This window comes from Anopheles merus, chromosome X (genome assembly GCF_017562075.2).
Source record: "Anopheles merus strain MAF chromosome X, AmerM5.1, whole genome shotgun sequence".
NCBI classification, from domain to species: Eukaryota; Metazoa; Arthropoda; class Insecta; order Diptera; family Culicidae; genus Anopheles; species Anopheles merus.
Window position 1 is genome coordinate 19,606,707 of NC_054081.1, and position 27,147 is coordinate 19,633,853.

The window sequence follows — 27,147 nt, forward strand, 5'->3', positions numbered from 1 at the left end:
CTGCCGACTAACGGCTCCAGACGGCTCCGACTGTTCCGACGGCTCCAACGGCTCCGATGGTTCCGGACGGCTCCGATGGTTCCGGACGGCTCCGATGGTTCCGGACGGCTCGGACAGCTCCAACGGCTCCGATGGTTCCGGACGGCTCGGACAGCTCCAACGGCTCTGGACGGCTCCGACGGCTCCGACGGCTCCGGGCGGAATCGACAGTTTGAATTATTCGGAATCGGAGCCGGAGTAGCAATGCTCGGAAGCGATTCCGAGCCGTGGATGCGATTCCGGTGACCCATCACTAGTGCATGGCGCCTCCATTTCTTATGTCAAAAAGTTCGTCAAGCTCAAGGTCAAGGACCGTAAAGATATGAAGTCAAGTTATAAGCCCGTTTTGACAGCTAGGTGGAAGAAGAATCGACGATGAAAACTGACAGTTAGTTTTCCGAGTTTGGCGAACGCTTCAAGTTCTCGAAGGAAAATTTCCATTTTAAATCACGGACTGTGTTCTAATAAACTAAAATATTCACCCAAATTGATTTCCACCAAATATTGACCATGCAAAACGTAAACAATCCATCAATACATATACAAGCGGAAACCATCTGTCAAAATCGGAGCCCAGGTGGGGGATCGCCAAAAGCGCTATAACTACACCACATTATACAGTAGAACGTCGATTATCCGGGGGCGGATTAACCGGCGGGCGGCTTAACCGTGCGCATGAATGTGACAGCTGTTCAAACATACGGCGAAAATTTGCAGCGATAGTCAAGTGGGAAACAGTTTTTTGTGCAGCTCTGTAGTGTCTAATGGTATTTTCGAAATTCATTTTGTTCATGAACAGTTTTAAATCTGTAGTTATTGATTAAAATAATATTCTGCTAACTATTAATCGATTAATTCAAAGTGAATTAATCATAAAACTAGTGAATTTTATAATTTTTACATGAATTTAACAGTTTTTGGACGATTATCCGTGCAAATCAATTAACCGGCAACCGTCCGGTCCCGAGCTGCCCGGATAATCGACGTTCTACTGTACATTCCACCTTGCCCAAGGCTTATTTCTTTTTTTTTTTGCTTTGACAGCTTGCACACTGTCACTTCTTCGGACATCGTATTTGTCAAAACCAAGGTGTTATAAATGACAAGGTGAAGTTGTTCAGAGCAAATGACATTTCTCGACTTGACATTTTCTTCCGGGGCTCCGGTATAAAATCGGGGAGGGCTGGTGCGGGGTAATGAAATTTGTATGCAGAGAGTGACAGATGTCCCCCACAATGTCGCCCAGCAAAAGCGATAAAAATCAACCTTCTAAATACATTATCCTTGGTCAAAACCCGAGATGCTCGCAAACCCAAGATTACTATAAACTCAAGATATTTACAATTTCTTAGTTTTTATCATCAAAAATGTTGAAAACACAATGAATTAAAGAAAAAATTTACGGAATAACACGAAAGAACACACTTAAATCTATGTTTTAATGTTAAATACGAACTCACAAAGCCCAAAATATATTTTTAAAGAATATTTAATCGAAAAAATGTGGTAGATAAATTAAATGAACTATTTAAAAAATGTAACCAATGTTTGAATCTTGGGGTCAGGAATAGTCAAAATGCACTGATTCCATCACCTGATATTTTTAAATCCACCTTGGGCTCGAACGTGCGAACTGGCAAGTTCGTCCGGTGTGACCGTTCAAATAGACATAGAGCGACAACGTCGTGCGCGACGAAAAGTAGCTCAATTTTGCAAACAGAACTACTTGTCTCGCACGACATTTCTGCTTCATCCGAAATAATCGAATTATCAAGTTTGTTTACGAGCTAGATTAATGCCAAACGCAAAAAAAATATCTGAACACATTTTGTATTATTTTTTGTATTTTCATAAAATCATAAATACAGTTCAATCATAAAACAAGTTCGTTGACTGAGTCAAATGAGCTACTTTGATCTATGCGGAGTGAAATTTTGAGTCATTTTTTGTCGCGCGCGACGTTGTCGCTCTATGTCTATTTAAACGGTGAAAGAGCTCTATTCTGCTCCTTAACCGACGCTCTAGCACCAATCAAACACGATATCGAACATGAAAAATGTATGAGATTTGTCATGTTCGATTTGTTGGTTATCAAATCGAAGATGTCAAATCCCACATATTTTTCATGTTCAATGTCGTGTCCGATTGCTGCCAAAGTGGGTAGAAAGGAGGTGTCGTCATGTAGAACAATTGGGCATCGAGGCTTTAGAAAAAAGCACAAAACCAGGATCGACGGCAGTTGTCAAATGCGACGAATGTTGCTGGTATTTAGATATGATATATGAATTGTTTTCGTTTAATACACATTTTTTAGCATGAAAAATTCGTATTTTGCATCCACACCATAAATCGACATTTTACACGTTATAATGTAGCTGCTGCCTGTAAAAAATATCGACGGCTGTTGTCAAACTGAATCTCAAAATGGCAACATGCCAAACGCTAAGAAGACACCTCCTCTATATTCCACCTTGGGATTGCGGCAGAGCGCTGCCTTATTTGTTGTGCCAATGCTTTTTAAGCGAAAATGAGATGGAATGCTCTTGCCCACATATATGCATTTCGCTCTTTCCCCGCATTCCTTATTCAAAACCCCATTACCACTCTCACACACTAACGTAAACCGGATAGCTCTTTCATCTCATTCTTTCGTGTACAGCTGGCAAGAAGCGCACGCAGTCGCTTCTCTCGCCATCCGCTACCCTGGCCCACGAGTCCAGAGTGCTACTAACTCCAGCTAACGGCTCGAACAGCCCAACCAGTTTTCCTCCATCCGTCTTATGTGTGGTCGAGAGCCCCCACGCATTGATGCGTCGCGAATATCTCTTATCCCAACAACACTCCGTTCTCTACCCGCGTGCGTGCGTTTTCATTTGTGGTGCGTTTTTTCAGTTACAATACTAATGTGTGATCAAAATCGTGATTATTTATGCCTTGATTTTTTACCCGTGTTTGCTTAACCTGGGAAAATTCTCTGTCACATAGAGGGTGGGACGAGGGAAAGCATCCACACTCTGTAGCAAACACTCTATCACACCACCCTGTTCATGACGATTGGTGTGGTTTGTGATAGTGTGTGTGAGAGCGTACATACTAGTTAAATGTATGCTTTTGTGACAATATGCCTGTGTGTGCGCTTGCCCCCTCGTAGCTCTTTAGTGTGGGCCCCTCTATTCGGTTAGGTTCACAGCAGCAGCCAAAGAGAAATGATGCTGTACTGGTTTTGATGAGATGTGCGGAATATTTACAGTTGATTTTTGTTTTGTTTTTAAGGAAATTACACTTCAATAGGGTATATTCTAAAAGTGCATGTATACGTGAGCGTGTGAGCGCGCGTTTTTTGTGTGTGTGCAAGAAACAATTTTCGAAAATTCAGCTAGTTTTATTTTTTTCTTTTTCTTATTACAGCTGTAAGAAGGAGAAGAACAAAAGAAATCAACGAGTGTATGTGTGTAGAGGTAGCGTGTTTGTATGCGCGCGGAATCAATCAATAAACATTTTGTTTAGTGTGGAAAGTAGAGCTTCTCGTGCGCGCTTGTGTGTGTGTGCGTGAGAGAGAGAGAGAGAGAGAGAGAGAGAGAGAGAGAGAGAGAGAGTGTGTCTGTGTCTGTGTGTAGTGGCCGTGTTTTCGAGTTTTGGGGCAAAAAACACCACACCGAACCCCCTCACACAACCGAAAAGGGTGTAAAGTGCAACCATCAAGCAGGTTCTTCCTCCACACACAGTCAATCAACATTTTCCCAGGATTATCATCAATCGAAAAACGGTAGGTTTCACGCTTCTCCCAAGACTAATGAGTGATATGTTTTTTTAATGGTTTGTTTCTGGTTGGCTTGGCTGGGGAACAAGGGTACTTGAAAATGCTTCGTGTGCATTTCTGAGTGCATCCATTAAGTTTCATGCTGTTAACTGGATGTATGCACGAATGTTTCTGTGTTGGTGCAAAGGTGAACGTGAAATGTGTGGTGTGTTTGCTGTGCAAGAGCGGACGGTTACAAAGCAATTAAAACCAGTGTGAAGCGAAGCGAGAGGTTTTCTCGCATCAGCATCAGAGTCTATATTGAACACGCATCATACGAAGCATAAACCTGGGCATAGACTGGATTTCAGCCATATTTTATAATCTTTTGACGTTAAGTTTAAGCTTTCCATGAAATCGAACGTAAACTTTATGAGTTAAGGCCGTGTGACGTGGGAATAACTCTTTGCCATGTTGTTTAGTTTTTTTTTAAGGTTGATTGTTTTAGTCATGAGTCACATGTTCATCAACATTTAGATAAACATTACGAGTGTTGTATTGTACTGCTTCTTTCTGCTATGTGGGCGAACTGGAAGCCAAACGTGTGCCGTCGGTTTTTTTTGTTATTAACGAAGAATATCCTCATCAATCGAAATAAGTGAGCAACAATCCCGGTCGCCTCTGTTTCTTACCTACACAGAGTAAGCTTGTTCGGTAGAAAAAGAGGCAAACCACCAATTCAAAAAGAAGCTAAAAAACGTCTTTCAATCAGCTATCGCACCCCCTCAACCACATGTTAAAGATTAGGATTCGTGGTTTCTCTCTTTCTTTTAATTTTTTTTTTTAATTATTGGTAAATACATCGAGTGACGCCGCCAGCTTGGACCGTGGCTAAATCTTGAACTACTTCACCACATCACCCCCGTTAGCCAAACTACCTGCCTGGTGATGAAAAGATATGACTCAACTGCATTTCTTTTTTTCTGCCGTTTCTCCTTTTCCCTCTTCCTCTGCCTCTTTCACCAGAACGGTGATTTTCGTGACTGCAAATAGTGTGTGTGTGTGTGTGTGTGTGTGTGTGTGTGTGTGTGTGTGTGGTGTGTGTGTGGTGTGTGTGTGGTGTGGTGTGTGTGTGTGTATGTATGTATGTATGTATGTATGTATGAATGTGTATGTTGTACTATTTCCACACCGATCCCATTGCACTTGCGAGAACGGGAAAAGCATCAGCTAGGTCTAAGAATGTAAACAGATCAAAATGGCGGCCACTGTGACGCGCTGCGAAGGGCCGTGGTGGTACACATGACGTGATTGGTACTGGTATTTCTTTTCTATCACATAGTGCTTGTGTGGGAATAATGAATTGACGAGTATATTTTGTGGCGTAAATATTCTGTATAATCTGAATAATAATAATAATAAATATTTCATTAAATGCAGTTTTATCTAAAAGGTTAATGCGCCAGCAACCTTCTTAAAGTTTTGCCGAATGGTCGAGCATCAAAGGTACAGGGGTCGGCAACGCGGTACAGATACTACTAATGTGTTCTAATGTTTTTTTTTTTTAACAAATAATGCTTATGGCGAAGGAACAGTGAAACAAATATTAATTATTAATTAATTAATTATATTAATTATAAATTGATTACCAAGAGATCGAGAAAAATATGACACAAACATGCGTTCAAAGCTAAGAAATAAAAGGATACCATAATGATGGCTACCGTAGCAGCATACTGTATTTGAACTTTAGCGTAAAGATCTAATATAATGGTGAAAATAGACGGAATCTTATAGAGTATTGAATATAAAAGAATGCTGTTACTCTATCATTTTTATGTCTTACTTGTTCAGCTCATACGGCCATACTTCATTCGCTATACATTTGCAGGTGCTGATTGGGAAAAATTGCAAATGGGTGCTCGCAATCAAGCTTTTAAAGCTTTCTTGCTTAAAGCGGATGCCCTATAAAAACTAAGAGAAAAACAAAAATTCATTTCATTTATTTCATCATTTTATGAGTGCTGAGCCCTGGCGTGAACGATTCGATGAGTGTGCGTGTGTTGAATTGTACCAGACACACCACTCTCTCACGGAAGTAGCCCACCGGAACGATTAAATCCATGCGGATGATGGGGCTGGAAGAACTGATTATAACTTCTGAAGTTTTTAACAAGTCGTTTTAGAAAAGTTCTTGTAAGTTTTCTTATGGTGAAATGGTCCTTTGTTGCTTTTAAATCGATGCGACTTGCCAAATGAGCTACTTCCCTTCTTGATTTGTGTGCGTGCGTGTGTGTATCAAAGTTTGGTTAGTGTATGTGTGTTGTGTTTATGACTACGTTTGGAACAACAAGGGGTATTTGTGTCGGAGGTCTAGTCTGTAAGGTGTAATGAGATGGTGTGGTAGAAGAGGCGGCCGAGCAGACAGGGTGGAACAGAGAACACACACACACACACACACACACACACACACACACACACACACACACACACACACACACTTCCTTTCTTTTTCTTTGTTTTTTTTTGTTTATTCAGAAAGAACGGCTTCGGCCACATTGCTTAGAGCTCTTTTTCTTTGTATATGTGTACAAAACACACATGTCGGTTGTTTTCGCTTCGAGACGCACACAAAGAAACAGTATTCTGAGAGATCGCGCAGTGACAGCCCCAGCGTCCATATCCGTATATGTCATCGGTCTGTTATTTGTATGAGTGTGCTCAGTTTTAAACATTCCGCTTAGGTCTGGGCCAGTCACTAGTTACACTTGGTGAATGAAAAACGAGAGGCATGTGAATATATACGTATTTAATAAACATGGCATGGCATAAAGGTTTTGTACCAGCGACAGACACTCACGAACTAGCGCCACACGAAAAAACTAACAAGCTGTGCGAAGTGCAATATAGCTGTTCAATAATACAGGGGTTTTAGTCATACAACCGAATAGTTTAATCAGTTTAGAGAATGTTTCGTACCGGTAGTGGAATCGTGCAAACATTCTGTGGAAGTTCACCTTTTTCCACTAGCCGGTTGAAACATTCGCTCAATCGGTTGAACTCAAGGGGGATTAAAAATGCCAGGTGGTGGGAAAGGGCCTTTGGGGGATGGCCATAGTTGAGGGATTTTACGTCATTTTAAAACCGTTAACCAATGGTTTCCGTACACAAGGCATAGCAAATATAATAGATTTCATGGTTATTACGTGCATTTTTTCATGTCTATTGATTTCGTAGAAAAAGTGAGATATATTAACAAAAGATTTGATGATTTGTTTAGACACGAAATGTAAAATCATGTGAGTACGAGTTCTAATCTACCTTCAATTGTCGATGTGGCTCACAAATACAGGGTTTCCCACGGTTTATTGATCAGTTCCCATGATTTTTTGGTGCGTTCCCACGACTTTTGATCGTATCCCATACATTTTTGGTTGGTTTCCATAATTTATTGATATTTTCCGATTGGATATCAACACCATTGGACCAAAAAGTTCTGGAAAACGGCCAAAAAATCGTGGGAACGCACCAAAAAAATAAAGGAGCCCACCAAAAATTGATGGGAACCAACCAAAAAATCGTGCAAACCCTGTAATGAGGAAACAAAATTTTGCTACGCTTTCCCCTATATTCCTCTGCACATGCCTACATTCTATGTTGTTGCTGCATTGCCTGGTATGCATTGTTCTTACGTTCGGTCAGCTGTCTGCATTCTTCGTCGAACCAGCATGATATGGTAGTGCCACGGACATGGTGGGAGTATATTTCGTGTATTGTGTTCGTTGTTAGAGCGTTCTTCCTCTCGCTCGTAGTTTGGTCTGTGTTTTCCTGTGGTAGAGACTTATCCGTGTTGAGTGAGAGTCCGTGTTGAGCTGAGGCTGTTTTCTCCGCTCCCATTGACTACATAAACATCATACTTGTGTTTCTTCTTCTTCTTTGGCTCAACAACCGATGCCGGTCAAGGCCTGCCAACCCACTTGTGGGGTTGGCTTTCAGTGACTTATTGATTTCCCCCCATAGCAGGATAGTCAGTCCTACGTATGGCGGCACGGTCTATTTGGGGCTTGAACCCATGACGGGCATGTTGTTAAGTCGTACGAGTTGACGACTGTACCATGAGACCGGCTAACTTGTGTTTACATGCGCCCATTTTTACAATACAGCTGTTGCTTTTTTTGCTGATATTTCATTCTGACTTGTAAACTAAAGCTTTGCTTTGTTTAGCGGCTGGAACCCCCCAAACCCCCCCCCCCTTCCCACTGTAATACTCACCTCCCCAGAGGTACTAGAGCGTATTTGGGGGTGGGGTAGGGGGGTAGAGGGTATTTTTGTTTTCGGGAAATATTTTTACAGGAATCTATCAGATCCAGGTAGGAAAATCAAAGATATGTTGGAGATTACGCATAGAAATTCGCTTTAACGACATCGTTTTATTATAAATCAATCGTTTTGATGTTAGGCTGAATAGTTAATGTATGCATGTTTTGTAACTCGAATATTTAAAATTTTGTTTCACATTTTTGTCGTTTTATTTTTCATGCTCTACCCTTCGTTTATCTGGTTGGATCAATGGTGGCAATGCGCATACACACGCACCTTACCTCTACAATCACACTCGATCGAAAATAAAAACTCGACGCTGTCGTCGTTTCCATCCAACTAACCGATCCACGATCAACACCATCGCGATTTCACCCCAAGGTTTGGCAGTCGATCGCGCCCGCCTGTTGAAGCAGCATGAGTTATCAGATGCCGCAAAACAGATCAAGTAAGTATTACTTATTAAGTACACGGAATCCGATTTAGGCGTTAATTTTGTCTTTCTATCGCCTTTTCGGTTGACACATTCCATTACATTTTGATCCAATCATTAAGCCCTATCTTCCATATAGTGCTTGCACGATTCCATTAATTCTGTTGAAACATTCCAGCAATTGATAAAACTGTTACATTATATCAAGAATCTCCAAAATACGACTTTCGGACCCTCGCGAGCCTTTAATGCGGTCCGTGATGACCTTGTAAAGGTATTGAAATTCCCTCAACGGATATGAATCCGGTGGGAAAGCTGAGATTGGAGGCTTACCGTCCGACTTAGCCGATGAACAAGCAAACACCTTCAGGGTTGGGTTCGTGTTTATTATCGTTAAAACACCCTCAGGGTTGGGTTCGTGGTTTATTAAATTCTAAAATTCTATTTATTCGTTAAAATTCGTTAAAAGTATGTTAAAATTCTATTTATTTATACGTTAAAAGTTACGTTGAAAGATTCGTCAGCGATTCTCATCGTTTATGTTTTTACTCATTCTAGTGCGTGTTTCAGATATGCGTGATGTTAGCCGGTCTCATGGTACAGTCGTCAACTCGTACGACTTAACAACATGCCCGTCATGGGTTCAAGCCCCAAATAGACCGTGCCGCCATACGTAGGACTGACTATCCTGCTATGGGGGAAATCAATAAGTCACTGAAAGCCAACCCCACAAGTGTGTTGGCAGGCCTTGACCGGCATCGGTTGTTGAGCCAAAGAAGAAGAAGAAGAAGTGCGTGTTTCGTTTTATATATTTATTGTTTTTGGTTTCATGCGTTGGTTTATTTCTTATACTGACTCTATTTATGTCCGTTTATATGGAGCAGAAGTTGGCTTTAATTTGGAGCTGTCGTCAACAGATATCGATCAGATTGGGGTGTTTTGTTTGTTTGTGGTTGTAAAAAATATTTTTTGCACTTGCATGTATTTTTACCATGCATGTAGTTCTTACAATACTTAACTAACAATAATAATTAATTAATTAAATTAATTAATTAATTGAGTTATTTTGCCCGTCTAGCTTCTTTAGCCGTACTTCATTAAATTACGACTGAAGGTTGATTTTAATCAAAATGATCATTTTTAATAATTTATATTTTGTTGCATTGTCTGCGCTTTTAATTACATTGAAAATTTACCAAGTTTTTCAATATGTTTTGTCTAACTATTCACAAGCTTTCGCAATATCGACTTCAAATTTATTTACATCGGAAAATCACCTATTAATTTGTATACACCCTTATCGCAGTTATTATCCCAATTATTTTATAATTTTATAATTTTATAATTTTAGAAATCCTTAAATTGCGTTTGTGCCACCGTGTTCGTGTGGATGCTGGCGTTGTGTTACAATAAGATCAATTGTCTTCTATTATGTTTGAGTGTAAATTGCCTTGATTTAGAAAACAACTAGGGGAAAGCGGGGCAAAATGGGCATGTTAAGCATATTACTGAATAATCCTTTGAATATGCTACAAAACACAATTTTCTTTCATTATTGTATGCCTCCACCATTTATCTATGGATTAAAATTGCCACATAAAATAAAAACAACTTAAAACAAGAAAATAATGTAAAATAAAAGTTGATGTTTTACGAGAAGCTATTTTGACACGTGGGGTAAAATGGGCATAGCCCTGGGGCAAAATGGGCATATGTAAACAAACTGTGAAACGTCAAAACACTGGGGCAATATGGGCCACAACAACTGCGCTTAGGTAATGGTCTATGCTTTTGCGCACGTTTCGTGAAATGTATTTTCGTTCTATCTTTTGTTTTGCTGGTCGGGAAATCCCTTACAATTCTTCCAAAAATATGCTATCACAATTAAAACAGTTTTTACACGTTCAAATCTACAAAATCGAATCTTTTGAAGCTGTGCCTGTTATCATTATTGAGGCAACAAATACATCACCATAGCCTCACCATCAAATGTCAAAAGCATCTGCCCATTTTGCCCCAAGCGTAACTGCTCATTTTGCCCCACGTGAAGCATTTTTGTATTTTTTGTTATATTAGTAAAAATGCGTATTCAATCGCCTTGCTTTCTTGAGAAAAATTGTATAGAAATATCATATCTTTAAAAATATATCATGAAAAACTTCAACGTATCCTTGTGACACTCGTTTAAGCTTATTTTCAAAGTGGCAAAAATTACATCAATATGCTGCTAAACCTTATTTTGCATTTTTCTTAGTTATTTGTTATCTACGGGTTATGAAACTTACATGGTGTTCATAGAACGGTCTAATGAATACATTTTGAGCATTGGAAAGTATCTTTGTAGTCAAATAATGCTTAAATAGAGGGTGCCCATTTTGCCCCACATGCCCATTTTTCTCCGCTTTCCCCTGCACTTTTATTATGTTTGTCTTACTGGCTGGAGCGCTTACTTGTTGTAAGGTGTAATGACATCCCGTAGATGTATCGAAACACTGGGTTATTATGATACATCGATGATCCCCGTCATACGTTCAAAATGCAGAGCTGTTACAGAAGTCTCGATTTTAAAACCGTTAATTCCGCAACAAGCCATTTGAGGTCCGCGCCAGATTTAGAAATCCGTGCCAATAGGAAAGCATCTTGTAAATAATGATAGCATTGTTAGTGAAAATACTTTCTCAGTTATATGTACAAATGGAAGCAGAGATAGAATAAAAACGTATGATGACCAGGAAACGACTGAGGAGTATATTTATTTATTTATTTAGTGATTCGGTCCATTTATTTAGTTGGTTCGGAGGGAGAACGCTGACACCAGATTTGTTTCTATCAGTTCAATACGGTGTTTTTTTTTCGCGATCTGAACTTTATTTTTACTAAAAGTAGAAAATTTCAATTAAAAATTGCATCTTAAGGTACCAATTATGACTATAGTGTTCCTAGCATTCCGCCATAGCTGTACTAATTGCGGCTGTAAACCAAAACTCGTGGATATTTACACCAAAAATCATTTTGTGACATTGTGTTAACTCAACTCTAGCAATAATAAGTTCACTGCACCAAAATAAGTATGGAAACACTATTAAATAAGAAAAATTAATAATAATTTCAAATCTTCATTTTCTGTCACTAGTTGTATTGATAGCCACGCTCTATTAATCAATCGATGGGGCTAATCCTTCTAATATTTGATTTTCTTATTCTACTGACAACAACGTGTCAGGACACACTTCAAAACAGACACTTCGCAAATTTCCTGACAATCCTTTATATCACCTGGAAGCAGGGGCGGATAAAGCACTACACAAACTGAGCGGCTGCGTGGGGCCAGGTGGTCTGGAGGCCCCCGAAAATGGATAGGGCCCCACTCACAAGTAAAATGGCTACTCAATCCTTCTCTCGTTGAGAATATTTGATGCAACCCTCCACTAGACGCTTAAACTAGATCTGTGACCGCTTAAGGTTTCCACACATCTTAATCCACCACTGTCTGGAAGTTATACCGAATCTAACTACCGTTTCAAGCACGAGGCGCTAAGAAGCGCAAATCAGGGCGGTCTATCTTCAACTATCCCAACTATCTTGAAGTAACTTCTGACCCAGACATAGTCTAACTAACAATCAGGGAAGAACAAGAGCGCACTTGGCAATACGACTACACGAGCGGCGTTCAGATTACGCTTTTTTCGTATGAAAATCTTTTAAGACTACGTTATTATTATAAAACTGATTCGATTTTATAAATGATGCTTAAAACACCTGCAAAAAATCAAAAAAAAATTCAACAAGAAACCCGATTTGTTCACTTGTAAACTACGCACTACGACCAAAAGGATAGTTGTAAACGAAGCATCCATGGTATACTGCGATACATGGTACACCCATGGGTAGTTGTACTAATTATGCACATTTTAGATGAAATAATGGTAAATTTTAATGTGAGGTTGTTAAATAATTAACATTTTCCACCAAAATGAGGATGTTGAGAAAAAACTATGGTTAGTTGCTTAGACTATTATGTATTTGTTATAGTGATGTAAGATCAGATCCGGATTCGTTCAAAAGATCCGGATCAGTTAATTGAGCGAATTAAACATGCATCAGTTTTTGAAAGATCCGGATCATCGTTTCCATCAGAGAAACAAAGGCGATTGCTCGAATGCGTCAAATGAGCAAGTAAGCAGGTATCATTTTCGGGTCATCATTCTGCTCTCTTCAGATAGCAGATCAGACATATCATTATTATTATTATTTATTTATTAATCTTCAACGGGCCGTATGGCCTAATTAAGATGTAACAGTTCATTAAAAAAAAAAAACATAACAAAAACATGATTTGCATCGCAATTCACTGTGGCCACGGCAAAAGCCGGAGACGTTCCTTGAAGCACTGAGTTGAGATGTCGAAGTCGAAGCAATCCGAGACAGTGTTGAAGACAGCCGACATGCGGAACATAGGGTCAGACCGACCAGCGCTGGAACGGGGTTGAGCGAGCCGTAGAGTTTCTCTAGACCTAAGTGTTCGGGATGGTGCATATCGACTCGATGCAACAAAGGCGATGAGTCGATAGAGCCATTTAGCAATCCAGCGATGAAAGAGCACTGTGCATTGCGTCTTCTAACCGAAAGAGGTTCAAGGCCTAGAAGACGGCACCGCGCAGCATATGGAGGAAGATTATTGCGATCCTACCAGGGATGTAGGCGTAGGGCATATCGTGTGAGCTTACGTTGAAATATCTTACACGTATGTGATTCTTTATACCAAAACGTGAAAGCCTGCTGACATCCGACTCATGCTTTAAATTCGACATCCCATGTCTTTTAAGGCGTTTATAAACGAATAGCATATTTGTTCAAAATGTGTAATCGTATGGAGAAATCTGCGTACGAGGTGTGAATTCCATATAAAATTTGACACCTTCACTCTTTTGCGCTAATCGGGTAGATGCAGCTTTAGCGATATGTTTAGCGTATTTTCCACTCGACAATGAAAATATAACTGACTATCTCGTTCGCTGGTTAACACGTACTGCATATCTGCCTCGTGATTCCTGTAATGTTTTGGGTCCCTCTCACGATTTATTCACCGTTTCCCATATATTTTTGTATAGTTTTCTCATAAATTTGGACCATCATCATATTGGACATCAGTATAATCCAATTTATAAAAAAGAGGAAGCGCTCAATAAATCGTGGGAACGAGCTAAAAAACTATGAGAATTATCGAAAAAAAATGGCAAAAACCAATAAACCTTGGTAGAGCCCTGAAATGTTCTCACTTCTCTTTGACTGCAGATTTAGCATTAAGTGACAAGTTTAGCATAGAACAAACGATTGAATGATTGATCCTATCAAATGATCCGGATCATCTTTATGAATGAACCGGAACTGAGCTGATCTTCCCGTTTTAACACCACTATTTCGTTATAGTCTTATTTGGTGCTATAAGCACAATTGGTACATATATTTTATTTGATTTTAGGGTTATATATTTATTTTTTTCAAATCTTAAATATATTGATGAAATGGTTCACTTATAGTTTGAAATATTTTTGTTTGTTTAGCCAATGCGACAGCTGCTATCAGATACGTATGGAATTGTTGTACCCGGCTGATCCGACAATCAACAACGGGCCCCCAATCGTACATTTGTTATTTGTTATTTATTAATTAAAATTCAACGGACCGCGAGTGGCCCACTTGAAGCGAATTCGTCTTCAATCGTTTACAATATCATGGTCACGTTTCGGTCATCTATTTGTCACGCTCAGTCTTAAGTAAAATAATTAACACGTAAAAGGTCGCACGACACGAATACTATTTAGCAATGCGGTGCGCGACATGTCAGGTTGATGACGATCACAAATGACACTAAACTCACGGCACATACGAATAAACGGATCAGAGGAGCCAAAGCGAGTGCGGCGTTCCTCCACGTCAAGTAGCGATCTAGCTCGGAGCGATCTCGGCGGGACATACATGTTGAGCTTCGAAAGAAGCGCGGGCGAATCGATCCGATTGTCAAGAAGTCCTGCGACAAACAGCCTCTGAGCGTTGCAGTTCCGTTTCTTCAAAGTCTTGATGCCAAGCAACGCACTGCGTCCCTCATAATCCAGTTGGACACTCCAGGAGCGCAAAGCGAACCGCGTGAATTTGCGTGATCGACTCTAAACGAGCTAGGGGGCGAGCAGCTGTAGGCCATCATACTACCGCAGCGTATTCTAGCACTGGCCGCACCAAAGCGCAGTATAGCGTCTTGATGCAGACCGGGTCAGTGATGTCTCATGCTATTTGTTTTAGTAAGCCGATCAATTGGTTACCCTTAGTGACAACGTGCTCTAGCTGGTCGTGGAAGCTCAACTTTTCGTCAAGGAGCACTCCCAGATCCGTGACACAGCTTCTGCGCCCAATGGTAGATCCATTTTACGCATAGTCATACACTAAGGGGCAACGGATTGTTGCCGTTGCGCCCGTTGTAACTGATGGAGCTAGGAAAACCAGAGGATTTCCGACGTTTTTTTGCGAAGTTCCACAGTACACGTGAATTACGTACGTGCCCCAGGTAGCGGATCCTGTTATAGCGCCGATAGAGAGAGTGCGCAGTATTAGGCCGCGGGGCCATGGGGATTCTCAACACTCTTTTTCTCAAGCACTCATGAGTGCTTTTGAGAAATCCCCGTTCTCAGCGTTTGTCGAATCGGAACAAAATTGGTTTTGAGAATCTTTGAGAATCTTTGAGAAAGTTGACGATGCAGCGATTGGCTACCTGAAATATAAGCAATTGTGCTATTTCTTTTTCGATAACCACTTTGGAAAATGTATTCAATATTTATAATTGAAACAGTTTAAAAAAACATGCGATCAAAAACATATTTTCTATTTAAAGCTCCAAATAAAACTTGAGTGGCTTTATCAGTTTCTCAGAGTGAGAAAAATTGATGACGGCCACGAGCTCGCGTCTGAGAACAAGTTTTGAGTGCTTGAGAAACTTAAATGAGTGCTTGAGAATGTTTTCTCAGCTTGAGAAAGCCTCGTGGCCCCGCGGCCTTATAGTTGCGCAATGCAGCGGGACATCTGCGCAACAGATAATCGCGATACTCGGCAGCTTGGGCTTTCATTTTCCATGGGGTCTCTCTCGAGCACGGAGGCCATCGATGGGACTACGTACCCACTGCAATGTATGCTAGATTTACCATCCATGGGGCTACGATCAGAAGTCTCACAGAATTTAATTACTGGGATTTCTACAGAATGACTCTCAAACGCAGTTTACGATTAACGGCTCCACTCAGTCGGTTAGTTTGCAGCTTATGGACAGTTTACCTTCGTTTACCTTTAAATTACTCGTTCCCGCGATTGATTGGTATCGTCCGATTGGACATCAGTATAATTGAACCAAAAAAATCTGGGAAATGCCAAACAAATCGTGGACACATACCAAACATACCAAAAAATTCTGGAAGCAATCAAAAAATCTTAGAAACCCCTGTATTGTCGAAAATGCTATAAACGCATTAGAGATCTTCTTTCTAGTAACGACAAAGATCTAAAAGGAAAGACATTTATTCTTATCCAAAACTTCTGTACTGGCTCAGATCTTATGCACACAAGCTAAAAAAATAGATACGATGAATTATTTAACCAAAATGCGTAAGCTATGCCAAGAGCTGCTGAAGAAAATGAGCTAGTTGCTCAGGCTGTTTTCTTGGAAATATATCAATCCTTGATTCGAGAGGTGACACAAATCGATGTGGACTGTCAAACTGGCCAACAAATCACTAGCACTACTCTGTTTGTGCAAAATGTCTTGATAGGTTTGGTCGTAGCGACGAAGTCGGCTTACTCCAAAGAATTGTTCAAAAATATTATTTGCAAATAAATTTGAAAATAACTTTTGTAAGACCTATCCCACAATAATTTGTGACCTAAATACTTAAAAAGTATAGAAGAATTGATAAAAATATGTTTTATACATAATAACAACTAACAAATAAAACAAGTCTTGCAATACAACTACGCAGATCTCGGTATCGTCAACGTGTTCACGTATCGTTCCGCAGTCTTGCGATTGACTCGGGATTGTTCTTCGTCGTCCGGTGGTTTTTAGTAATATTCGCAACCCCCTGTATTATATTACATAATCGCGCTTGCGATATCAGCGCGGAGGCTGCCTTAAGCGTTATGACGTTCCGAAAACAACTGATGCGCTTGTCCTGTAAAATGCTGCAGTTGCGTTAAAAGTTGCTACGATTGCGAAATCAAGTAAAAACCCATGTAAATATCATATGCGGGTTCATAAAAAACAGTGTGTATTGAGCTTTTAACATAAATTTCATTAAATTTTAAAAACTAACATATGTTCTGAAAACGTTTTATGCAATAATAATTTGAGTATCGTGCAAGTTTATCGACAATCAGCATACGAATTGTAGAGAACCTGGAAAACTCCTGAAAAATCTGGAATAAACCGGAAATATAAAATGCTGGTTTGAATGGCCCTGTAAATAGTATTAAAACTTTTACAAGTAAAAAAAAACATAAAGAATAAAAATACTTTGAGAGTTTTTGTACACATTAATCGAAATGATAGCGGCTTTTTTGATATGGTGGTTTGTAACTGTCGATAGGATATGGATGATGCAACCCAGTAGATGAATATTTCTTCTGACTCTGGCTGAATATTTAGCTTTCTCTAGCTAAACCCATGAAATCGGTCAGTATAGGATTGGGTTGCATTTTGAACCAAACCTTAAACGTATGGTAAAAGTATTATAAACTTGTTTTGTAGTTTGCACGAAAACTGAAATCACGATAAATGCATACCGCGTGTCTCATGTTACACGAGTGCTTCGGACCTTTTATTTGCAAAGGTGGCGATACTTTTGGGAGGTGTTATCATTTGGCACACTTAATAATAATACTGTGTGCCGCTGTCATAAATCATAACACGCTATCTCTATTTGCCATGCAGAGATGTTCTCTGCGTTCTGTTTTCGAATCCTGCGCTTCCGTTTACAATAATTATATCCGATGTTTTGAAAGTCTTTAGAGCGAAAATGCATTTTTATCCAGACCAATGAAAAAAATAAATGTTTTAAGAAAGCATCACTAATTAATTTGGTTGTAAACGTTCTTGGAATCGATTTATTTAATCGATTGCAAAACTCCCCTAAGTGATTGCAAACATCCACAGCTTGCATGCAATATTCCCCTACCGATTTGCAACATTCCCCTAAGTGATTGAACTATTCCCTTATATGATTCGAAACCATGTAAGAATAGTTTACTACAGTTTCATGGAATTAATCATCATTGAGTAATTGGAAACGCTTGTTGTTTAGTTATTGGAAAAAAGTGACTAAATTTTCCTTTCAAAATAATACTTTATTGATGCGTTAAAACTCGAAACATCAACAAGCATATTTCTTTATGTATTGTAGCTGAGATTTTCTGAATCAAAACGGCCTCCAATTCTATTCATATAAATCCGCATGCCGAATCCTTACCCGAAATATTATCGTAGTACTGCCTGTAAATGCCTACTAAATCAACTATTTGCACAACATGAACAAGCGAAGATCGTGTTTGTTTTGTTTTGATGTTCGGACCGTCTGACAGGTCTATTTGAGCGAATGGAATGGAACTTTGTACTGATTGTCAAATGTAAAAATGTAAATGTAAATGTAAAAATGTAAAATTTCTTAGCTGAAAATCATTAAAGTAGTGGCAACGAAAAAACGAGCATTTAATAAAGTGTAAAAAGCTCTAATGAAGCGACTAATGGAAGTTTCAGTTTTCTCTCCTATTTTGTTTTGTTTGGTGCTATTTGCACGCCCTTGCATTGTCGAGATGGGCAAAATGTGTGCGCACGCACCGGCCACAGTTTCGAGCATCGTGTTATCCTTATCCCGCCGCCCTTTTACAGTGGCTTGGCAAAGGAAGCAGGAAAATTTGTAGTAGTGCCACAGGACATCCATCGTTTTCCAACTTGTTTTTTATTTCATTGTTGTTGGGCAAAAGATGGGGAAAAGTTCCCCTCTCATTGCGTAATCAGGATACCTAATCCACATCTCCCAGTGGGTCCTAATAGCAAGGATGAAGGTGGAGCCAAAAAGGCTGCTTATCACGCTACAAAATGGTTGCCGATTTTCTCGTTTGTTCTCGTTTACTTTTGGTAGTTCGACAGCCACAAACAAAATGATAGTTGGGAAAGGAGAGAGAGTGAGCACGCGCGCGAGAGAGGAAGAGAGAGAGAGAAAGAGAGAAAGAGATAGAGAGAGAGAGAAAGAGATAGAGAGAGAGAGAGAGAGAAAGCGAGAGAGAAAGAGAGGGAGATAGAGAGATAGAGAGAGAGAGAAAGAGAGAAAGAGAGAAAGAGAGAGAAAGAGAGAGAGAAAGAGAGAGAAAGAGAGAGAGAGAAAAAGAGAAAGAGAGAGAGAGAGAGAGAGAGAGAGAGAGAGAGAAGTTAGTGCAAGATGGAGAAAGTATTGTGGATCCATTCATGTACGTTATTTGCCCATACTCTACCATGGTGAAATGGGACCGGTAACCGCCCCTATCTGCCGGTGTATGTCTCTTTTGGATTTTGCTGCTGCTAGGTAGTCTACTTAGGCATTATTGCATCAACAACGGTGAACGTTAGTCGCGCGCGCGCATCTCTGCAATCTGTGTGTAGCTATAAGCTCGTGAGTTTTTCTATTTGTTTGTTGCTCCATTTGTTGTTAGCATTTATTTGATGTTGTTGATGTGCTTCCAATTTTTAACGCACATACAAAAATCGAAGACAATAGCATGGCCATTTGTATTTGATTTGCCTTAAAGTTTATTGGATTTGTCGTTTCGCAGAGCCAAGTGATAGTTGTTCAAAGTGGGTGAAACAGTACGGTACGTTAAATTCCGCGTATAGTGTGTACGTATGCTGTGTCTAGTATTTAAGGTTTTATCAGTTGTCTTTTATTTCTCACAGAATTCTCTCGAATGGGTTTCTCAAGAAATAACTTTCTTTTTTGCAATATTGTTACCTAAAATGCATGTATTTTTGTGTACAATCTCAATCAGTTGGGTGAAATAAAAAAAAAACAAAAATCTACGTCTCAATAAATTCAACACCAAGCTACATATCAAACCTTCAGCGGCACAACAACCGTATTGCAATCATCAACAGGATAAGTGGAGTAGTAACAACAAAAACATGCATACACAGAAGTATAACTAAAAGCATTCTAAAGCTTTTAGAACAAACGTGAGCGCACCTTTAGGTATGCATTGCGAAAAGAAAGAGCAATTCGTTGTGCGTAGTGTTCATCTTAGTGCAATCTTAATTATAGGATTTGTCGCTCTATTCGCAACGCTTGTCATACATTGGCATTGAGTCACAAAAACATCGTAAATTTGGTCTTTCAGTGCTAAAAACGCTACTTATTACCTCTGCAATCCTTAATATAATTTCAGCGAAAGGTATTTGAATACGTTATTTTTAACTTTAAGAGTATAGAAACATTATACATTTAACAAACATATTCACATCATGTATGGTATAGAGCTTTGAATGTAGAGGATTTTCAGCGTTTCTTACAATCACAATCTTGCTTCCTGTTCGTACGAGCAAAGTAATGTGTTTCTATTTGGCTACGTGGGTAGGAATTCAAACTAACGCTTCCGATTCTTTGATTGGTGGAATCCTTGGAAGCTTTTCCAGTAAATAGTATGCGCCAAAATTTGCCGGTGGCATAATGCGCAGCACCACAACCTAGCTAAAGTTATTTTCCCCTACGCTTTGCTACTCCGGTTCCCTTCCTTTCTCTCCGGGCAGTCTATCGTTGTTTTCCATGGGGAAACCGCCGAAGGAAGGAACATGGCGCATGCATTTTTGCCGGAACGAGTGTGAATTCAAGTAGCAAGCGTAGGGACTTTACTGGTTCTTTCCGTTCCATTACACATTTCAATGGAAATGACACTTTTTATTATAAGGTTGATATAAAAAATCCAATGTATATATCCTGCAGGGAGCAGTACAAATGATAGCCACAAGCGTCTTGTCTGTTGGGTTGGCGATGAAATGAAAAACGAGCACAACAAACGAGTTGTAATGTTACGTGTGCTTTACAATCTTGACATCGCAATGTGTGTGTTGGTGTTTTTTTACTGTGTGGAAACACAGCCACACACCCACCCACCAACCCACCCACCCACCCACCCACCCACCCACCCACCCACCCACCACACACACACACACCACACACACACACACACACACACCACACACACACACACACACACACACACACACACACACACACACACACACACACACACACACACACACACACACACACACACACACACACACACACACACACACACACACACACACACACACACACACACACACACACACACACACACACAATCCTGATAAGCAGGATAGACTAGGGGTGGGGGAGGGAGCGTTAAAGAGTCTCACGCACAACCTTCGAGATAGACGTTTACGACGGGCATAGAACCGGCGATCGCTGGATGAGAATTGCCATTAACGACGGCCATCATTTGCCTGGAGAATATCGGTAGCGGAAAGCCGGAAAGAGAACGAAGACGGGGTAGACGAAAGAAAGATCTTCCCATCCCAAAGCGCGGCTATAAATACAAACACGTTGCAGCGCTTATTGATTGTTCATCGCTCGCTGGTCGTGCTTGCGTGCTAAAGGGAGAAAAACTGTCCGCCACGTGCCAGAACTTTTGCAATGGGTTGCGATCCTATAAGACGGAAATCAAACTAGTGACAGTTTAGTGCGCTAAGAGCTTCTAGCGATAAGTTTTTACGATCTCCGTGTGAGTTTAACTAGGTAGTGGTACATTGTTTTGGACCTTGGTGTGTATTTCGGGGATAGGCATTTTCGTGCTCTCGTTCCGACAGTGTACTCTGACGTGTGAATTTAGGCATAAAAAGTGAAATTTAAAATATTCAGGTATAATTCAGCGAGTGTCATCTCAACAAGGCAGCGCATGCAGCAGCATCTATCAAAATCGACTTCACCTTCCATCCACCAATGCTAGCAACCTTTAACCAGCGCAAACCAATTGCCAACTGTCAATCATTCACTAACAAGTTCACCCTCACCACTCACCCAATAGTAGTTCAAGAAGAGTCGCCTAGTGGTGCAGGAGTCATCTAGTTCACCATTCAATTTTTAATTTGTGTTTTAAAATAACTGTCAGTTAGCTTTGCATCTGGTTTTTCAAGAGATAAATACTCAACCAAGGCGGTTTTCAGAACGCGAAAATCGTATCATAGGCTCAAGGCATTTCTTGCGCGCAAATGTTGATTTGCTGACAATACTCATATGAACGGAACGATGGAGTATCTGGAGTTCCTCGGTGAATGTAAGCGTGAATAAATACTTCCAACCAATTTTTGTTTACTGTGTGGTCTGCTTTAGAAATAATGTTATAATTAGTGTATTCGGGGTTGCTGTGATCGTGCTGTTACTTGATAGTAATTCTCCTCACTCCTCCGGAACTACCTAATATCGCAACTAGCTTTTATGTCGGTATCTGATATGCTAATCCTTCTTCACATCAACTGCGTTGCTGGAGATATCCTATAAATTGTAACACTGATTGGTTACATATGTTTACGATCCAAATGGTTCCAAAAGTTCGGACGAATGGAATGTAATGTATAAGGCTGTAGTTTTCTACCTATATTTTTTGTTTAAATTTTTTCGCGAGCCTCCCCTGCCGTTCGACAATGCACCCTGGTTGGTATGCGGTTTTGTTTGCAATACGTTAAACAAATAAAAACAAGCGGCGATCGTTGTGATATCGAACAAAAGGACAACTAGGGTGAAAGAGGAAGGGGATTGTTTCTTGAGCATTGAAAGTGTTTCTACAGGCATAAACAAAAGCCATAAAATACAAGTCTTCTGTTGCACGCGTGATAACAATCAATTCAATCACTTCAATGCAACTGTCGCATGTTTGTAAGCAAATTTGTACAATGACAAATAGAAGCTAACTGATGCAAGCGTCATGGATGGCAGTCAGAATGAATGAAGCTTTTCTTGCCCTTTTTTCCTGATCCTTGCTTATAATTCCACTGCGCGTGCTATCAACAGTTTTGCTGAAGGTTTTACGCGTTGATTGTGCACTATAATGGATGCAAATTTGACCATGATGTGACGCATTTTTTATTGCTGCTTGTATAAACTGATCTTCCTAAACGTTTTTTTACCGTCGTCGTTCAATGTACATTGAATCTAATTGAATCAATCTAATTTTTGCAAAATATAACATAAACGTTGCTAGTTACTTAGAAGTAATATTTATGTTTTGATTTTACCGTTTGTGATGAGTATGAGAAGATCATTCAATGTTCTCTGGAACTCGAAAAACCATTCATTGACAGGGAGATGGTACGTTTGTTCTTCTTTTTCCATTTTACTTTTCAGAAAATTCGTTAACTGATTAACACACCCTTCTTCTAATTGGCCGGTCTATAAAGACCTATACAGGCTTTTGATACTTAATAAGAACCAAGCAGCTAGATAGTCAGTCAATGTTTTCTACGGGGAGCGGTTCATTCTAGACTTAAACCCAAGACGGGTCATCTGTAAAATCGTTCGAGTTGACGACTGTATCACGGAACCGCCCTTACATAAATTATCTGGGTTTCAGATTGATCTCATGTTGATTTTGAGATGGTTGAATAATTTTAATAGATTACATTAAATACTAAAATGTCATTTAATTCAAGTAGGAATGTTTTTTTTCTGAAGAAGAAGAAGAAGAAGAAGAAGAAGAAGAAGAAGAAGAAGAAGAAGAATAAGAAGAAGAGAAGAAGAAAGAAGAAGAAGAGAAGAAGAAGAAAAGAAGAAGAAGAAGAAGAAGAAGAAGAAGAAGAAGAAGAAGAAGAAGAAGAAGAAGAATAGGAATATAAGACTGAGGCGAATTTCAAATATAAAATATAAGAATAATAATAATATTAAAATATACACTAGTAATACCATTTCACGATCGAGAGGCGAATGCTAAAAAGCCTCGTAAAAAAATAAAACAACAACAGCCATTTCACGATCAGTCAAAATTTCGACCGAATTTTCGATTAAATTCTCAGCGCTAAATTTTTTACCAGCCAAAGTCACAATCCGGGTCGAGAATCAAAATTATCGAAAAACGTTGGAAACCATGAGAATAATGTTCATAGTGAGAAAACCGATAGTGGTGTGCACAATTTCGACAACCTACTTACGTGCCACTAGTGTATATTATATATACAGGATTTACTCAACATTGTGAGCTTTATTTCTTATCCGTAAAGTCCCAATTCCACATTGTTATATGTGCGTCAAATGCACACAAAGTTACCAACGACAGATCATTCTAGTTTCAATTCACCAGTAGCACATTCACCAATTTCAGCGTGAGTCGCAGACCGGGTCGATAGTCAGTTCATTTTTAGCGTTTTCTTCACTACCAACAATGTATGTACAATTTTGGAGACACCGCTCTATTATTTGGAGTAGGTTTTGCTGAATTTTCCGCTGAAATGATGGGACGACTAGATGATCGAAAAACGCTGGAAGTGTAATCTGTAATCTATAATAAATGAGTAATGTGAAAACTGTTCATAGAGAGAGGAGTAGGAAATAATCTCACGCGCCACTTGTGTTGTTATCGTTAAAATGTATATCAACGGATTGAATTGTTTGCTTATGGTGTTGAGCTGTCTAGAAAAACCTTTAATATCATAGCTGAAACGATGTGATTTGCCAATTAACAACTCAACGCCTATTTTAACTCACAATCTTATCTCTCAACTCAATCATATCATAAATTCACAAATTTATCGATTAAAAAAAATCTTATCTACGGGACAGACTACAACTTTTTACATACATTCCGTCAATCGTTAGGATTTTGATAGCCGTGTTTCGTTGATTGGATGTTCATAACGCTTTAAAGATCGCAAGCGAACGGTTGCAGGGAACAGTTTACACAAATCGAGTTTTGTCTTGGCCGAAACTGTTAACCAAGATAGATAATTATTTCTTTCTAAAAGAAAGTTTAAACGAAACGTTTCTTAATCAAAACATTGGGCAGAACCCGGTGGCATGTGGTCCTAGTGTTGTGGAGCATAGGAAAATAAAATAACATGAAAAGGTGAAACGATTCGCTGTGTGAAGAGTAGGTGTGCGACAAACCGTTACCATAGCAACTGGGTGGATGGGTTGTTAGAAGAGATGGTGTCCTGGTTCCTGGTTCGGATGCGGGCGTATTGAGCGCGTTGAACATGAAATATTTCGAATCTCCTCGACCTGTGCCATTACGGAGAACAGTCTCGAAAAGCATACGCAACAGAGACACGGAATGAGAACAGACGTCCGAGCAGTGGAGAGGTTATACGAAACAGAAAATAAGCAGGAACATGAAGGTTGATAAGGGCTGTAAGGCGCAGTGCCGGGGCGGGTTTCAGATCGTCAACCGAGCAAAGATCAAAGGAAAACTGCTTTCCACCCTCGTTTCGTTTCCATTAGGTGCGGGTAATGGGAGGAAGAAAACACAGAACGAGAAAGAGAGTGTGAGTAAGCGCGCCGTTGAGAAGGGTACGATTGTTTCTCCCATCCTTGGCAGGTCTTTTACAGCTGCACGAAGGCTGCACGAATAAGCATTATTGCATGATGGACAACGTGTTAGTGCTGCCATTTCTATGGCAATAGCGCGTTTGTAAATTGAAATTAAATTTATAGTGACTTTGTATTTGAATTACAGCAAAAGCTTTAAAAATCTACCTCAATTTAAAAAAAAAGGTAAAAATTTGTTGTTCGAAAGATGTTGTTGTACATCTTACAACGCATCTACTGCACTTGAGCTCTGAACTTATTAAAGCGAATTTGTTTAAAATTTGCATAATAAAAGATTAATTTGCATGACTTAGATACTAACGGCAATCATAGATGGAGAAGTTGGGAGTTGCAAAACCACAACACGATTTAATTGCAACACTCGCATGGGAAGTTTTTAGATGTCGAATGAGTTCTACTGTACTTTGAACAAGGGGCATATAGTATACTTGATTCTCACCGTACAGTCGATTTTCCAAAAGGTACATAATTGGATAATTGCTGGATGGCCATAAAAAAACTCTCACCTAATGCCATATGTGTGCAGTGATAATTAGAACGGTAGGACGATAGCCCTTAATACTAAAAAAATCCCGGAAGTCGTTGGTGCAATTGTTTGGCAAATTGTATAAAACGACATCGTTGTATTTCAATTATCGCTTTGGTACAACTGTACTACTTCCCACAGTCATAGGGGGGGGGGGGGGTCAGTATCCTTGTCAGTTTGCAGAAATAGTGTGCTCTGTGGTCACTTACAACAACTGGATCACCAAAGGCCTGGGAGACAGACAAGAAATCGCGTATGTCGTGTGTTTGGGGGCGCTTTATGACATCTATCTTTCCGACTGCTGAAATATTGATAAGAAGGAAAAACATCGATGGTGTATAATTTAGTGTCAAGCCAGATGCAATTTTCTTCCCCACAATCACTCACAACTTACGTGAGTTTCAATGACATAATCAAATCGATATACTGCCTGTAACAGTGTTTGAGTCTCCAGTAAGTGATATTTCAATCTTGAACATTTATGTCAAACCTCAAAACTGGGCAGAACCCCCTTCATAATAAACATCCGATGAACTCGAAATTCATGTTCTTGTGAAAAAATGTAAAAAAAATAAAGTCCTTTGAAGCTAGTGACAGGGTAGATAACTAGCTTAAAAATAAGGGAACAACTTCAGAATATATCGAAGCGATGAATATTATTCATTTGACGCGCGCACCCTACTCGCTGAAAGCAATATGTTGATCGGCTTTCCTTTTATCCGCTCATCACTTTCCTCTCTCACAACCCATCCCATCAGCGTGCGCTTTTCTCTGTTCAAACACACCAGCAGTTACAGCCAGGTTCTGGGTGGATGATTGAAATGGTTCGCATGTTTTTGCCACGTGTACTTCCAAAAAGAACAGAAAAGGGAAAATCCAGACGATGCCAGAGAGAGGACGGGATTTTGTTCAGCCACATCCAGTCGTCAGACTTTAAAGGACTGCGCTCACTAGGGTAAAGCGCGCGGGAAGTGATGAGATGGAAAATACGGGAAGCCCTTAATTTGGAAGTGGGCGCGCGCGGATGCTGAACACACTCGGGCGATGTCGAAAACTTCAAAGAGAATCCCTAATCACGAAGATGTAAACAGCGCGGGGGTTTGGCGGCCATTTTTGCGCGGGAAACAAATGAATTTTTGTGTGCTTGTTGTAGGGTGAATCACGGTACCTTTCGTTGTGTGAGAGAGGGTAGAGAGAGATAGATAGATGCGTAAAGAGAGGAGAGAACGAAGAGAGAGAAGAGAGAGAGATAGATAGATGCGTAAAGAGAGGAGAGAACGAAGAGAGAGAAGAGAGAGAGATAGATAGATGCGTAAGAGAGGAGAGACGAAGAGAGAGAAGAGAGAGATAGATAGATGCGTAAAGAGAGGAGAGAACGAAGAGAGAGAAGAGAGAGATAGATAGATGCGTAAAGAGAGGAGAGAACGAAGAGAGAGAAGAGAGAGAAGAG

General features: G+C 39.9%; 1 protein-coding gene and 1 long non-coding RNA gene across 7 annotated transcripts in view; both read left to right on the top strand.

Annotated features, from left to right (window-relative positions):
• The first annotated feature begins 2,641 nt into the window (after nt 1-2,641).
• Nucleotides 2,642-3,680, top strand: LOC121599600. The gene is made up of 2 exons (XR_006005699.1): nt 2,642-2,917; nt 3,448-3,680. It is a non-coding gene; the product is annotated as an uncharacterized LOC121599600 (long non-coding RNA).
• A 33-nt stretch (nt 3,681-3,713) lies between these two features.
• LOC121599580 (armadillo segment polarity protein) overlaps nt 3,714-27,147 on the top strand; it is a 47,509-nt gene continuing 24,075 nt past the window's right edge. The window contains exons 1-2 of one of the 6 annotated variants that reach the window (XM_041927482.1): nt 3,714-3,805; nt 8,480-8,546. In XM_041927482.1, the coding sequence (XP_041783416.1) occupies nt 8,516-8,546 (31 nt within the window). In that variant the 5' untranslated portion in view covers nt 3,714-3,805; nt 8,480-8,515. The other 5 variants (XR_006005698.1, XR_006005697.1, XM_041927475.1 and 2 more) reach the window with 5 other exon arrangements.